This window comes from Ochlerotatus camptorhynchus, unplaced genomic scaffold (assembly GCF_037179485.1).
Source record: "Ochlerotatus camptorhynchus isolate MF236.1 unplaced genomic scaffold, CSIRO-AGI_Acam_v1.1 ptg000923l, whole genome shotgun sequence".
Taxonomy (NCBI): Eukaryota; Metazoa; Arthropoda; class Insecta; order Diptera; family Culicidae; genus Ochlerotatus; species Ochlerotatus camptorhynchus.
In genome coordinates, this window is record NW_027041369.1 from 9,410 (window position 1) to 26,226 (window position 16,817).

Consider the following 16,817-nt stretch of genomic DNA (forward strand, 5'->3'; position numbering starts at 1 on the left):
GTCAGCGATGTCATGCTGGTCGCTATCGCCGAATCATCGTTGATTCGTGCATGTGACGTCACCAAAGATTAAAATAAAATCAGCTAAAATGTTATAAAACGCTGCTATTTTTTATAGAGTGCAGCCCTTTAAATTTGCTCCACCACCTTTTCGTTTCGTTTTTTCCGGGCCCGAAAGGGGTCTTCAGGCCTCGTCCTGGAGTTCATAGTTCAGAAATTTGACCCTCGTTGGCTTTCGAGCTTCCCATGTGCTTTGTGTTGTTCTCTTTAAGGTGCATCGTTTGTGGTTATTGCTCACCTTTAAACAAAATATACGTTCCTGCTGCAAACAGGTGGTAGCTGGATGTGATTGTGTTGTTTAGCTCCGTAGGCGACCCTTAGGCTTTTCCCGAGTTAGTCTAGAGGCTTACAACACAGAAACAACCTTATATCCGACAGGAATTCATCTTGACCTCAGGTCAAAGAGTTAAAACAAATTAGCTTTTACTTTGAATAAATTCATGAATGAATTTTGCAGACCACTCTCACAATGGATTAATTTTCTTTCAAATTACATGCTGATGCTACAACCCTGGTGTCCCCCAATATACTTCATTTTGCCCGATTGCCAAGCTAAATTTTATCGGCATAATTAAATGTCAATTTTTCAGATTGTTGCTCGTTTTGCCTTATCCCACTTGAATGAAACTTGTATGTGTGTGTGTGTGATTGTGTGTGTTTTTTTGTGTGTATCTACTGCTGATGCTGTTCTACCGGGATTTTGTTTGTCAGATCATCCCACACCGACGACCGGTGAGACACTGGAATTCGTTGTTTTCCGTTCGCTCTGTGAAGCAATTACGAGAGCTGCTGGCTTTTGCTGTACTTCTACATCACTGTCCTCTCCCTGTTATTTGAAGCTGGCATACGGTTCGCTGGTTCAAAATTCTTAATACCATCTGTTGTTGAAAGTGTCTTATACAATATACAGTGCGACGGGCGATATCTTTAATATTAAAGCACCTTCATGACTTTAAGTTGCTGAAAATATAATTTCATCCCATCAGGATTTTCTCTCAATCAATGTTGGCGTCACTTTGTTACGTAATTACCAAAAATCGATCGACTACTTGCAATCTAATAGTTTTGGTTGGCTCGTTTAAATGACGTCCGGCAGATTGGCTTTTCACGCTCTTCCTGAACTTGGTGTACTGCTCGCCAAACCACTCCCTCGCGGTTACATCACAAAAGCACTGCGCCAAGCTTTCGAAATTCCATCCATCCAACTCTTTAAGCACTTTCAACGAGCAGCGAAAAAAAAACTGAACAAAAGTGTAAAAGTTCCCCAGAATGCTTTGTTGAAATTTTAATCAAATGCTTCAGCTGGGCCCTTTTATGCTCGGTTCGCTTTTATTCCCAATTTAACATGTAATACCAACCAACCTTCTACCCAGCACCACTATTCTGTATCCTACTTAAAACTGGGTGTTGATGGTGATGATGGGTGTTCCGTTAGATTATTTTTTTCGGAACCACTTTTCAGAACCACCCCTTCCCAACTTTCAATAATGGATGTCGCACTGTTGTAGTCGTTTGGGTTTTTTTGTGAATTTGTGTTGTCCCCGCTTTCAAAGCTGTCCCCATTGTTCGTGCGATGCATGATTGATGGTTTAAGCGCTTGGCCAACGGAATAAATGAATGGACACGTTCGAAATGTTCGATGTCCATTTGATGACCGATGTTCGTCGTGTGTGAATCCTTTCCTACTGTCTCTTCATACCTCCCATCTCTGTGATCCTCTATGTTGTACCATTATAGAACGTTGTTGATTGAAATGCTGAACAGTTGATACTTTGACCTTTTCGGATTACTGACTGCTAGCCTAATGGATCAATGATATGTGAAATCGGCTTTTTCGTCCGGAATCGGATGCTACCGGTTTGAGAAGGATTAGCTATTGTGCCTATTCGGTGTTGTTAAAATTTACGAACCGATGAAGACGCAATTTAAACCTATCAAATGTGGCGATTCAGAGTCGAAAGATAATGCTTGAATGCGTTATTTGTATATCAGATATTATTTTTTATTCGATAAAAGGACGACCCTTACGAGCAATATCTACTTCAGCATGTAATGAATGAAGTAATATCTTTTATCTGAATATTAAGAGTCAGTTCTATGCCACAGAAGGTTGTCTACTCAAAGAAATGTCGCAAGAAGGCATGTTATGCAACTAGTAAAGAACTCTGTCTTTTGAACTAACTTTACCATATGATGTACATTTTCCCGGTTTAGATGTAAATTTTGGTTTCTATTTTGCTGTATACATTCCATATTTACAAGTTCAGTAGTGTATCTTCTATATACTTTTCTCTTCATCTTCTATCATACACTCCCTTCTTCTTAAACATAAGATCCCATTCTCTCTGTCTCCATAGATGTTGTAATTATCACTCGTAATATAAGATGGTGTTGAGTATGACAGCACGTTCCACTAACGATAACAACCGACCCAGTGAACGTGCAAACGATAAAACGTAATCAAATTCCATCTTATGGGAAAACAACTCTTTTCTCTATCTCGTTCTATCTGCTTCTCGCCATTCCCGAATGTGTTTGTGCATTATGTGTTGGTCGCTCACCGAAAACCCTCCTACCGATGGGTATTTGTCGCCATGGTCGTCGTCGTCTGCGAAAATCAATTCGGTACCCGATGCTGCTGACCACTGACACTAGACTGTATCGATGTCCGGCGCATTCGGATCTTCCACCGGCGCCACCACCACCGAACGTTGGCCTTATCGATGGCGTTGCAGGCGGACCACCGAGGTTTGTTCCCTACCAGATTCGAATTTCTTTTTTCTCTCCTTGTCCCATTAAGAGTGCTACATGGCAGGTTGATATGAAATGCATGATCGTTGTCGTTTGCTACGCTTTGCTAATGGGGATATGCTCTGCGACTTTCATGAGTCTTGGGTTTTCAATTCAAAGCACAAGAAAGTCGCACAGCATTTCACTTTTTATCTGGTGTGGCAAAACTGCTCTCAGCAACGAGAATTAAGTGCGAATGTTTATGGTGTGAGCTATCCGACCTTGGGACAGGAGAACGAACTCGTACAACCCCATATATGCAGCAAATCATATAAAATAAATAACGAAATGTCAGTAACGCAACCAGCCCTGCAATTCCCCAACCCAAATACGTACGACATATGTCAACATTGATGGGAAAAAACATAAAATTGCGAAACTTTTTCTGCCGGTGCTTCGCGACGATGGTAGGGAGAAAAAGTGGTGAAACTTGTTTGTGGAAATGGTGAAGCGAATCAGGTACAAACAAAAAAAAAACTGCGATCAAAACTTTCCCGACAAGAACCTTGCAGCGGGTTAGTCGTTGGGGAACTTTTGTCATCTTTTCAATTAATTCTCGGTGATAAGGGACTTTGGGTAGTTCGGTGTAAGGAAAAAGGGATCACATGGATTCGTTTCCTGCTGCCCTTAGCTGCCGGATGTAGACTGTCATCGGGATTTGCAGGTGAATTTTTAATTTTCCCTCCTTGATCGAGGAGGAAAGTGAAGATGTCAAATTTTGTGACACAACTTGAAACGTGGGTTGACAGGTTGATTGAGATAACTTTCGTCGTTGAAATGGAGCGGAAACACGGAGCAGTGCGCAGTTAACGTGTTGGAGTAGTGGTTTATTTCCCATTACTAGATTGATTGTTTGAAGTAGACTACGTCTTACGGGAAGGTACTGGGGGTAAATCGGAAATCTAAAATTGTGACCGTCACGAAAAGGTGTAAAGTTTTGAACGCTTATAACCTTGTAATTTATAGATGAAATTAAAATCCAAATGCCCCAATCGATCGAAAATATCTCTCACAATCTGCTACAATAAATGCTTTGCCAATTTTCTAAAAAAAAAATCGTTGAAAAATGTACTAAAATAAGTGATAATTTTATAACTGTTTCAATGAAATAATCGTTCTCCCCGAACGAAGTCGTCATAATTGAGTGCCATTTGATTGCGCATCGTTTTGCTTGAACCTGTAAAACTATGTAAGAGCTCTGCTGTCGTTGCTCTTCTCATTAAAGCTTCGAACGGCGTGGCAAGCAGATGCAGGAGCAAAGCAACAAAAGGTGGAATTTTTCCCTTTGCCTCTGCTAAACATTGCCGCAGTCAAGCTAGAGCGCTGCTGTTGTGAATCCGCTCATATTCGCATCGGACAAACGGTGTGGTAAAATAGTAGCAGTAAGCGTGATTACCTTGACGAAGACCAACGATGGAGTGGAGAGGATGAGGAATTTGTGGAGATCGAACAATTGGTCCTTTTCAGGACCCCACATATTTTACAGAACATAAAAGGTAAATGTATAAGGCCTGGTAATTTAAAAAAATATTTAAACATAATCCATCAACATTGCTTAATAGAGATCAAGGAAACGGATACTCGAGACTCTTTAGCATGCTACCTAAAACAACACATCGTAGCATGCCTCTACCTGTTGGAGACTGAATTTAGGTACCTGCTTAGGTAAATTTTGACATGGCAGTGGATACCTGCTGATTTTTAGTACCTATTGATTAGTATATAACTCGTAGATTAAAGATGGATTCTTCAGTGGTGTTGAGTACTTGGCACTGATGAAGTCTGCAAGTAGTAGACGAAATACGCGTATCTGTCAAAAGATAAGCAATTATAACGGAATTAAAAGGAAATAAACCAACCCACTCAAAGCTCTTCATAAAGGGATACCGTTAAGAGGTTCGACAAATTTAAAGGATTAAAAAATTCAAGTTGAGAGAAAATTTGCATGTCATGTAAGCTACAAAATAGTGTAAAACATGTCTGGTACCGTAAAAGTGAGTAACATTGATAGTTTTTTAAAATTATATTCTAAATATTTTTTTCAGCAATGAAGGTTTTTCAAATTTTATTTTTTTAAAACAAGTACGGAGAATCGAAGAGTTAATTCGTTAGTAATATTTTTAACAGAAATTAAAGCATTTACACTATGTTTTACTGTTGTGGCCGAACTTCAGTATTTTGATTTGGGGTTACTTTCACGCTAACTTGAAAGTACTCATTAATGAGTAAAAAAAGACCCATTTTGAGAAAAGTGGCTTAACTCATTAATGATTAAACAATTTTACCCATTAATGAGTATCTGTTACCCATTAATGATTAACAATTACTCAATAATGGGTAACAGATACTCATTAATGGGTAAAACATTTACTCATTTAATGAGTTAAGCCACTTTTCTTCAAAATGGGTATTTTTCAACCATTAATGGGTACTTTCAAGTTAGCGTGTTGATAATGCTCGATGAATGTAGAAAGAAATGGGTGAAGCTCAAACAATTTAGTTCAAGAAATATGAAACTTTGAATGAGTATACACTGAAACCTCCATTTACGAACCAAAACGGGGGTTCGTAAATCGAATCAGTGCGTAAAAAAAAACCTCGTTATTTGGGATTTACTTCGTAAAAAGAAAACTCGTTATTTGGGATTTACTTCGTAAAAAGAAAACTCGTTATTTGGGATTTACTTCGTAAAAAGAAAACTCGTTATTTGGGATTTACTTCGTAAAAAGAGGTTTTTAAAAATATTGTCAAATACCCCACAATATGTGTATTTTTGGCATCAGGGTGACGTGTAGGGACCGGAAATCGATGTCTGACGCCATTTTGAAAACCAAGATGACGGCTTCCGGTTACAGAAAAACTTGGAAATTCTGCCAAATACCCCGCAATATGGGTATTTTTGGAATCTGAGTGATGTGTAGGGACCGGAAATCAATATCTGACGCCATTTGGAAATCAAATATGGTGGCTTCCGGTAGAATAATAACTTGGAAATTCTGCCAAATACCTCACAATATGCGTATTTTTGGAATCGGAGTGATGTGTAAGAACTGGAGATCGATGTCTGACGCCATTTTGAAATCCAAGATGGCGGCTTCCGGTAGAATAATAACTTCGAAATTCTGCCAAATACCCCACAATATGGGTATTTTTGGAATTGGAGTGACGTGTAGGGACCGGATATCGATGTCTGACGCCATTTTGAAATCCAATATGGCGGCTTCCGGTTACAGAAAAATTAGCAAATACCACCACGTCACCCCGATTCTTAAGATACCCATATTGTAGGCTATGTAACATTATTTTTATGTCTAAATTTAAGCGGAAGTCTCCATATTGAATTTCAAAATGGCGTCAAACATGGGTTTTCAGTCCTAACAAGTCACTCCGATTCCAAAAAACCCATATTGTGGGGTATTTGACAGTATTTCCCAGTGTTTCTGTAAACGGATGTCAATATCTTGGATATCTAAATGGCGTCAGACATGGATTCTCGGTTCTCACAGGTCACTCCGCTTCCAAAAATACCCATATTGTTGTGTATTCAACGGTATTTTTCTGTTTTCCTGTAACCGGAAGCTTCCATATTGTATTTCAAAATGGCGTCAGACATCGATTTCCGGTCCCTACACGTCACCCTGATTCTTAAGATACTCATATTGTGGGTTATTTAACATTATTTTTTTGTTTTTATGTAACCGGAAGCCGCCATCTTCGATTTCAAAATGGCGTCAGACATCGATTTCCGGTTCTTACACGTCACTCCGATTCCAAAAATACCCATATTGTGGGTATTTGACAGAATTTCGAAGTTTTTCTGTTACTGGAAACCGCCATCTTGGATTTAAAAATGGCGTCAGACATCGATTTCCGGTCCCTACACGTCACTCCGATTCCAAAAATACCCATATTGTGGGGTATTTGGCAGAATTTCCAAGTTTTTCTGTAACCGGAAGCCGCCATCTTGGATTTCAAAATGGCGTCAGACATCGATTTCTGGTCCCTACACGTCACTCCGATTCCAAAAATACCCATATTGTGAGGTATTTGGCAGAATTTCCATGTTTTTATGTTACCGGAAGCCACCATCTTAAATTTCAAAATGGCGTCAGAAATTGATTTCCGGTCCCTACACGTCACTCCGATTCCAAAAATACCCATATTGTGGGGTATTTGACAGAATTTCGAAGTTATTATGTTACCGGAAGCCGCCATCTTGGATATCAAAATGGCGTCAGACATCGATTTTCGGTCCCTACAAGTCACTCCGATTCCATAAATACCTATATTGTGGGGTATTTGGCAGAATGTCCAAGTTTTTCTGTAACCGGAAGCCACCATCTTGGATTTCAAAATGGCGACAGACATCGATTTCCGGTCCCTACACGTCACTCCGATTCCAACAATACCCATATTGTGGGGTATTTCACAGTATATTCCAGTTTCAAAAATCACAAAAAAAAACCTCGTTATTTGGAATTTACTTCGTAAAAAGAAAACTCGTTATTTGGGATTTAGGGGAGAATGGTATACAACGCACCCCCTGGGCAGAACGCACCAGCTGACTTTCATTTGTGTTTTTCATGGCTTTAACGTAACTTTTTTGTTGTCTTATCAAGCAGTACTTCTAGCATAGCATCTGAACTCAAAATCCTGCATGATAAATCCTAGAATTGGATTAAACATTCCAAGAAAAACTCAAAATAAAATGAAAAAGTGTGTCTTACCCCGGGGGTGCGTTATGTACTGTTCTCCCCTACTTCGTAAAAAGAGGGACGTAAATTGAATACTGCGTAAAAAAAGACTTCGTAAACGGAGGTTTCAGTGTATAAGCAGAAAACCTCATGGAACCACCATTGTCAACATTCGCAAGAGTTTGTGGGGCAATACCAGGCGGGATTCATGGGTGCATATTCGCGATTCGGCAGGTTCTGCAGAAATGCCGCGAATACAACTTTTTAACACATCATTTCTCGCACAACAAGAGAAAAGGGCCTATCATTGTTGATCGATTCTCTTCATCGATTTTCTCTTTCACGAATAACCAGGCTGCAAATGAATTTCCCATTCAGTGTGTTGTTTCAGGCACAAGCTAACATCGTTTTCTGTCGAACTATGATGAGAGCTTAGCGAGAAATTCGTTTATGTTGCCGTCGTAAACCAAAGAGAATGTCGATGAAGAGAATCGACCAGCGAAGATAGGCCATTTTCAAATGTTACGCGAGATTTGTTCATCGATCAAATCCGTCAAATCCGCATACGACACAATCGAGTATGGATTTCTGTATAAACTGACGCGATTGAACAAGGCGACGATAGATCGAGTGATGTGCGTGGTTCGAGTATCGGGGACACTCTCGAGTCCCTTTGAATGTCGAAGAGGGCTACGGCAAGGTGATGGACTTTCGTGTCTGCTATTTTACATCTTATTAGAAGGTGTGATCAGAAGAGCTGGGATAGACACGAGTGACACGATCTTCAGAAAGTCCATCCAGCTTCTTGGCAAGGTGGATCGACCAAGTAGAAGGCGACCTGCGGACCCTTCGCAGACTACGAGGCTGGCAAAGTCTGGCCATGGATCGAGTAGAGTGGAGGAAACTTCTTCGGACAGCAGCGGACAACAAGGCCTTAGCCCGATTGCAAGCAAGCAAGCCATAAAATTGATCCAAGAACGAAAAAACCGTGGAACTGTGATATTAGAATGAATTTGGGGTTTTAACATAAACATGAACCCGAATGACCATGGGACAGTCCACCGGAAGATCCGTAAAAGTGGTCCATCTATGATAAAGCTCTGTAGTTTTGTTGAAAACACTTCGAACTGTGGTATATGAAAGAATTTAGGGTCGAGACATCAACATGAACCGAATCATCCGCAAAAGTGGATCATCCATAAAACTGTGAAAAACCCGTAGTTTTTTCGAAAACTCTTGGAACTGCGATTAAAGTTAGAATTTAGGGTCGTGACATAAACATGGATCCAGATGGCCATGGGAATGTCCTTCAAAAGATCCGGGATAACCGTAAATTTGTCATACTGTGAAACTGATCCTAGAGCTCTGCAGTTCTTTTTTTGAACACTGTGATATAAGAAACCACTGGACCACTTGTACGGATTTTCCGTATCTTTCGGAGGACGGTCCCATGGCTATCTAGGTACATGTTTATGTCACGACCACAAATTCATTCCTAATGTTTTTGAAAAAAAAAAAACTGCGGAGCCCTAGGATCAGTTTCATTGACTGACTTCTTTTACGGATGTTCTGGACTTACCAGAGGATGGCTCCATGGCCATGTGGGTCCATGTTTTTGTCATGACCCCAAATTTTTTCTTATATCACAGTGCCACATGCTTTCGAAAAAACCGAGAACTCTAGGATCAGTTTCGATAATTGACCATTTTTTAAATATGTTCTAGATCTTGCGGAGGACTGGAAACTTATTGTGTTCGCGAACCCTCCGTTTAGGCTGGATTTATTGATTTAAATCCTTAAGTTTATTTTCAGCTCTTCGATGATGGAACATTTTTAAATTAATATTATAATGATTCACTTTTATCAGCCTTCGTTCAGGAAAATACAAATACATTGTAATGCATGATAACAATTGCATGAAAACTGTTAACTGTCCAAATAACCTTGATTTTTGTGACTATTGATTCTTTATTAAAGCTTACCAATATTTAAAAAAAAAAGCATTCCATATTGCGTTAAACCATTCCATGGTGCATAATAAAGAGTTTGTTCAATTCCAATAAAATATCAAAAATTATAATAAAAAAATGTACTGCGGTTAACTTAAATTGAACTTATGTGTATTTTGTAATACTTGTTTATTTTACATTCATTTTATTTTATATATTGCATGACTAGTAAATTATTTTTATTTCACATATTTAAAATCTCATTATATCATTATAACAATAATTTTCATTTACAGGAAATAGTTGTCCTGCAGATACTGATGGTGTATCAAATAGCAAATCATTGTTATTTACATTTTATTTTATTATTATATAATATGATCTATGGTTTTCAGAATTTGGACTACCCAGAGAATAAATTGAATATCATCATACATTAGGCCAATGTTTTTAATTTGTTTTACTTTTGCAGAATTTTGCTATTTCAAGAATTATTCATTGATACTTTTTTTATAAATCTTGTATGCTCAGATATCCTCGACTATGTAGCAAATTGATTCTTTATTTAAATTGTGGATTAATTAAATAGGTAAATTTGAGTTCAATCATACCACGGCCAATGATTATAAATAACAAAACTTGTTTTTTTTTTATATGTTGCATGTCACTTCATATATTATATAAATTATACATTGCATGATGTACTATTACTATTAGCTTAATATTCCAGTTACCCAAGCAAGTCATCGAAATTAATATGAAGCTGATGAAGCAGAGGAAATAACAACATTAAATAAAATTATATTTTTCGTCTGTTAGTTATTCATCACAATTTTTAGCATTATTGTTAGTACCATTCGAGCAAAATATATTTAATTGCCTTATATACCCTATACATTTCAGTGCTGCATCCACCTGCCATTGTGAGCTGAGGAGGTATAGAGCTGCATCTTATTATATGTAAAATATTTCTTCAATCCAGTAGCAACTATATTATCCATATAAATGTATTTCATTATGTCATATTTTAATGTTCTGATATATTTCATTTCTCCATTGCATATATTTTCATTATATAAATAAATACTGGGTTGGGAGGGAGCATCAGGGTATCATTCAAACTGAAACTGGACGATGGTATGATTGACAGCTGGAGTCTAGGAGGGAATAAACCCTATCATTTTCTTTATCCTACCGATTCGATTGTGGTGGTGTGAATTCTACTCCAACAGTTTCAGGGCGATTGACGCGCCCTTCTTAACAAACCATCCAGTAGGAATCTTAATAAGTATTGCGAATTGTGTTATTCGATTTGTTGGAGCGTATCGTTGGAAGGAGATTCTTAAATTCCCGTGGATTTCGCGTAAGTGTCTCTGCTTACGGGTCCACCCTTCCGTTTTTGGCCCTTCATACAGCGATATAGTGAATTCAGATCGGTAGCTCAAATTGATCTTGCTATTAAGTGGAGCTGCATCCAAGACAAGTCTTGAAAGGATGGTGGCTACCTTACATACATACATACATGTTCTAGATCTTGCGGAGGACGGTTTGTATTATAATTTATATAGGGGAATTTACGTATTCTCGGCAACCTAAGCAGCGACCTTCTTTCTATAGCCTTTTTCTCTAACGAACGCACACATATGCAGTATTGGTTTGTTTAAAATCTTTTGCTGCCAGCTGCTCTAACAATTTCAGTCGAAAGAATTGTCAAAAACTGTTTTGAAACGCTTTTACAAAGCTCCAATCTTCTCTAGTGAGAGCGAGTATTGTCGGCAACCAGTTTTTCTTCGGCAACCGTTCCATTTGAACTGCATGTAAATCTGCTGTTCTATTATCGGCAACTCGAAATCAGCTACAATTTGTAGTGCGTGTGTTTCATTTCAAGAAAACCTTGCTAGATTGCTTTTGCTCAGTGGTAAAAATATAGTCAAATTGAAGCTGAAAGCATAAAGAATCGTTTGCTTGCATTCAGCGAAGTGTTTTCGTAATAAAATCCAGTGAAAATAGAGTTTCAATTTGGGTTGCCGAAAACAGTCTGGCATGCCGAAGCCGTCATTTCCCCTATAACAGTTAAAAGTGTTTTCAAAAAAATCTTGGAGCTCTAGGATCAGTTCCATACATTGACCACTTTAAGGATTTTTTCGGATCTTCCGGAGGACGGTCCCATGGACATCCAGGTTCATGTTTATGTCACAACCCCAAATTATTTCTATCATCACAGTTCCTAATGTTTATAAAAAAAACGCAGAGCTCTAGGATCAGGATCGTGGATTTACTACTTTTACGGATGTTCCAGATCTTCCACTGGACGTTCCGATGGCCACCTGGGTCCATGGCCCAAAGTCATTCTTATATCACAGATCCTAATGTTAATAAAAACCGCAGAGCTCTAGGATCAGTTTCATGGATTGTCCACTTTTACGGATGTTCCGGATTTTCCGAAGGACGGTCCCACAGCCACCCAGGTTCATGTTAATGTCATAACCCCAAATGTTTTTTTTTTATATCACAGTTCCTAATGTTTTCAAAAACACCGCAGAGCTCTAGGATCAGGTTCATGGATTGACCACTTTTACGGATGTTCCGGATTTTTCGAGGACCGTTCCGTTGTCTCCAGGATCCATATATAGGAACCATGACTGTATTCTGGCTAATTGTGAACATTTTTGCCCATTAATCTAAATTACAGATCTTGCGACACTTGCAAAACCCTAAAACCACACCTTTCAAAAAAACGTGTAACAACTCTTTTCGCTTTTTAAAAAAGTAGAAGACTCTATTTTCAAACTTTTGACAATCAAAGTTATCTACAAACCCAAGGAATTCTAAAGGTACCACAATTTTTGAAATTTATTAAGAAATGGCTAAGTTGTGCCTTTGCAAACTTGCTGTTACACGTTTTTCGGAGGCTTCGTAGTCGGCGTAAAGTTTTTTACCCACCGTATTCGGAGTGTTAAGTAGAGCTTTACATGGTTGTTTGTTACATAGTTCATGCACCAAGTGGATTAGCGAGTTTTTGGGTGGTGCTGTGTTTTGTTCGGTCCAAAAAAAAATTAAACCTCTGAAAATGGGTTGGAGCGTCTTTGTGTAAATGAAAGAATGGAAAAAAAAAAAAGATATAGGGGAAATGCAGGTAATGTCAGCCTAAGTGTCCCTAATTTGGACCCATACATAAATTTAGTAATCGACTAAATTTTCAATAGCAACCAAAAATATCCATTAGTAACGTCCCAATAATGCGTTCATCTAGAAAAAATTGATAAATAGCAGATTTTTAGCGACGAGCCCAATCTTAGATCCATAGGCCAACATTAGAGACATTTCCCCTATTTCTGAAAATTTGTAGTTCTAGTTCTTCATTATGTGGGTGAGGAAATTGACATGTCAAGGAGAGTAAATGAAGTAAATTGAGGAAATAAGTTACATCTACTGTATTTTTAATCAATATCAAGAAAAATGCACCAGAAGCTCAACGTATTCTACGTAAACCATGTGGTCGTGTCTTGTACACAATCCCACCAATTTTTTTATTCCAAAATGTTGGAACTAATTCGTTTAACATAACAACATTACTAACATATTACTATACAGAATACGATGCAACAAATTAACAAATAATACTTCTTCTGCCTCCTTTCTAATATGGTTCCTGGGATTCAGATGGGCTCTTGCACATTGAACGGAGAAGAGAATTTTTTGTAAGAAATTTGAATATCGAAATTTTTAAAGTTTCTGTCAAACCTGGCAAAGCTGCTAACAACCCAAATAACCATAGGCACGTTATTTCGCCTATATATTGGCCTCATCAGAACTGGCAAACACTGGTGCAGCCGTTGTTCAGTTGTATATATGCAAAAAGGCGAAATAACGTGCCTATAGTTACTTGGGAATGGTCCAAACGCCATATTTTGGAAGGCAGAAATGTTTACACTTAAACCGTTTGAGTCAGGTGCATGGAGTATTCCGTAAAGTTTTCATTTATTTTTTGGAATCTATTTTTAGGTAAGTGTCATTAGGATGGTCTATATGGTCAGAAAGATCAAAATATATTTGTTTAGTCACTTGACCAACACAATTTTTGATAAAGGAATAACTTTTCTATTTTTATAAGAAACTTACCCCTCGTTGGCGATACTGCCATACAATGAAACCACTGGAAGCGGCTCCCGTTTTGATGAAAGATACTTATTGGATTGCGGAAGATAAAGTGTTTGTTGTGTTGTAACATTTGACTATACTTTTAAGATGTTTTGTTTAGTAAACAAGAATCCTCGGCTCTGTAAAGCTAATTAGATTGAGCACTATCAAATAAACTATTTAACAAAAAAAAAAGATTCTGGGAATCATGGGAGCAGCTGCTATCAGATACTCTGCGCTCAATAAAGTGCAAGAAAATATATAATCAGAAAATATTCTAATTCAGATTTGTAATCATGTCCTCTACTTCAGTATGGTCTTTTTGAACGCATATCTTTACGCTTTAGCCTATTGTTTGTCAAAAGTAATTAAAATCATGTTGAATACATACATAATAATTTATTGCGTATTTGTAAAAAAACGGGAATGGTACTTCACTACATCAATGGTCAGCGAGAAATAACTTGTGGGTTCATTCCCAGGTCTTTCCACTTACGAGATACTCTCCTTCCTCGCTTAATCAGCGCACTTTTGAGAACACAATCTTCTTACTTTAGTAAGTATTTAATTAACTATACAGGGTTAGAAATTATCGTTGACTTCGGTGAATTTCACCGAAGACTCAACAGCTGAACTCAAAAGCTAAAATAAAAATCTGAAAACTCCTCTGCAATGACAAAAATTGGTAATTAAAAAAAAAGATTGATGTCAGTTTTTAATTATTTAAAAAAAATAGGCTTAAAAAGAAGGTTAAAGATTTACCGAACTTTCAGCAGTTTGAGATTTCGGTGAAATCAATACCGAAGACGACAATAATTTCTGACTGTGTATAATTCCTATCTTTACCAGTTGTAAGTACTTGACCAGGACTGATCTCGACAATTGAATATCATTTTCATCTTAGTGATGTTAATTAATCCTGAATTACAAACTGTTGCAAATTGAATTACCTATTGTTGCTAATTGGAACATATTTAACTAAAACTCTGTCGCATTAATGATCAAATCAACTCATTCCATGAACCTAACGTTACTAATCACTCCCCCGCAAACCGTTCCTACTCCATTGGATAATGCAACCTAATTCTTTCATCACAATACCCAGCAGACTAAATCTCCTCACTTCCAAATGGATAGTCCCGATGGTGGTTGTAATATTTCAATGGCACCGCCCGCTTACCACCGTCAAACTGGTCCATCAGGGTCACCTCATCTGGTGTCAGCCTAAAGTCAAAGATGTCAATGTTCTGTAACGTCTCGGCACGGTTCGACGGCTTCGGTATCGGTATTGTGCCAATCTCAATCTGATGGAAGGGAGCAAAATTAACAACGTTAGAACTTCATCAGACAGACAGACCACGGCGATAATGGATGGGTGTCAGGTGTGCCGCTGAATCGGAAGGCATAAATCAGAAGGCAAATATTTACCAAGTAGCGGAGCACAATCTGGGCCGTTGTCTTTCCATATTTGGCGCCGATGGCCGTCACATTGGGATGTAGCAGGACATCGGCTGTCACTCGACTGGAGGAATCGCATCGATCTACGCGACCCATGGGACTGAAGGCTGTCACCGTAATGCCTAGATGGCGACAGAACTGGATTAGCCGCTTTTGCGTAAAGCCGGGATTGCATTCCACCTGATTGGTAGCGGGTTTGATGCTTGCACTAGACAACAGACGTTGCAGTTGTTCACTGTTGAAATTCGAGACACCTATACTGCGAACTTTTCCACTGTGCACTAACTCTTCCATGGCTTTCCAGGTGTCACAAAAGTCAACATCAGAGCAAATCACTTTCCCGGAGCTGTCATACGCGATGAGGTCCTGTTCTTGAAATCCCCTAAAACCCAACCCCATAGGCATGTGCATCAGGTACAGGTCAACGTAATCCAAGTTCAGCTTTTCCATCGATCGTTTGAAAGCTTCGGCCACATGCTGCGGGGCGTGAAATGAATTCCATAGCTGAAATTTTTTTCCGATTTATTCGACATAGGAAATAGACCACTTTTTCTCTTCGAACGTACCTTTGTTGTTATGAACAAATCCTCCCGGGCGACAAATCCTTCCCTTATCTTTTCGTTGACGGCTTGGCCTACCTCACACTCGTTCCCGTACCTGTAAGCGGTATCAATGTGACGGTAGCCGATATCGATTGCCTGCTTGATAGACTTGACTCCTTCCTCGCCTCGGGTCTGAATATAGTGGAGGTAAATAGCGTGGATCCATGAATGAATTACAGCCCACAAACTCACCAAGTACGTTCCCAGTCCAATCAGCGGAATGTCGAAACCATTGGAAAATTTCACCCGTGGCACACGAGTCCACATTTTGCGTCCATGCGCTGTAGCTCCACAAGACCGAACACCATGCACTTGTCACTGGTCAGATTGTGTCTATTTGGTGCGGAAAAACTAGACAAGGCAACGAGTGGCTGTTCTAATCACAGTTTGGTTGTATTGGAGAGTGGTCAGCGTATCGAAAATTTGCCGGTAGTCAATATGCTGGGATTAGATGAACAAGCTGATACTTATCAGAGTTTGTGTCAGAAACTGGTTTTTTCGATAAGAATATTAACGATAGAGTTGTTTATGGGAATTGTGCATTTCGTCAGCTGATAACGTGTTGGGAGCCCGGGCTGTATTTCAACGTTGCACTTTTATGAATAAGAGCTACAGGTAAGCTTCACGTGGACAGTGCTCTTTATTTTTTTTTCTATATCTTTGAATCATGAATCAGCACGAATGTTTTACGTTGTAGTCAATTTGTCATGCCAAAAACCAGACTTCCTGTAGCCAATCTTTCATGATTTATCATGATTTGATGACCATCACGTCCATCGTCTTCTTCAGTCTATGCTAAGAAAGCAAAACCAAACGGATTATTGTCTTGAAACCCAGTACCGTAATAGATGACGAGGTCTAGCTTTGAATATTGATATACTTGTTTTGGTAAGTGAACACACAAGCACACTCACTACCTGCATCATCAAAAGCTCCGCCATTGGCCGTTCCCAAAAGTCAACTAAAGAGGAAATATGCATAAATCATTTGTTGAATGAGGACCGGATCGTTTATCTTGTCCTGTCCCAGAAAGCAACTCATCAACAATCAGAGCACATTCTAGTGTCTTGAGTATCGAATAGACATCACAAGTAGAGAAAAGGATTTTCATTTCGAAGAAGAACA

The 16,817-nt window shown here is 38.8% G+C and overlaps 1 protein-coding gene across 1 annotated transcript; it reads right to left on the reverse strand.

Moving 5' to 3' along the window:
• Positions 1–14,030: 14,030 nt before the first annotated feature.
• LOC135715458 (1,5-anhydro-D-fructose reductase-like) lies at positions 14,031–16,027 on the reverse strand. Its single transcript, XM_065238729.1, has 4 exons — positions 15,885–16,027; positions 15,657–15,824; positions 15,061–15,594; positions 14,031–14,936 (listed from the first exon to the last, which is right to left on the reverse strand). The coding sequence occupies exons 1-4, from the start codon at positions 15,957–15,959 to the stop codon at positions 14,742–14,744; spliced, it is 972 nt and encodes a 323-aa protein (XP_065094801.1). The 5' UTR covers positions 15,960–16,027; the 3' UTR covers positions 14,031–14,741.
• Between the last annotated feature and the right edge of the window lie 790 nt (positions 16,028–16,817).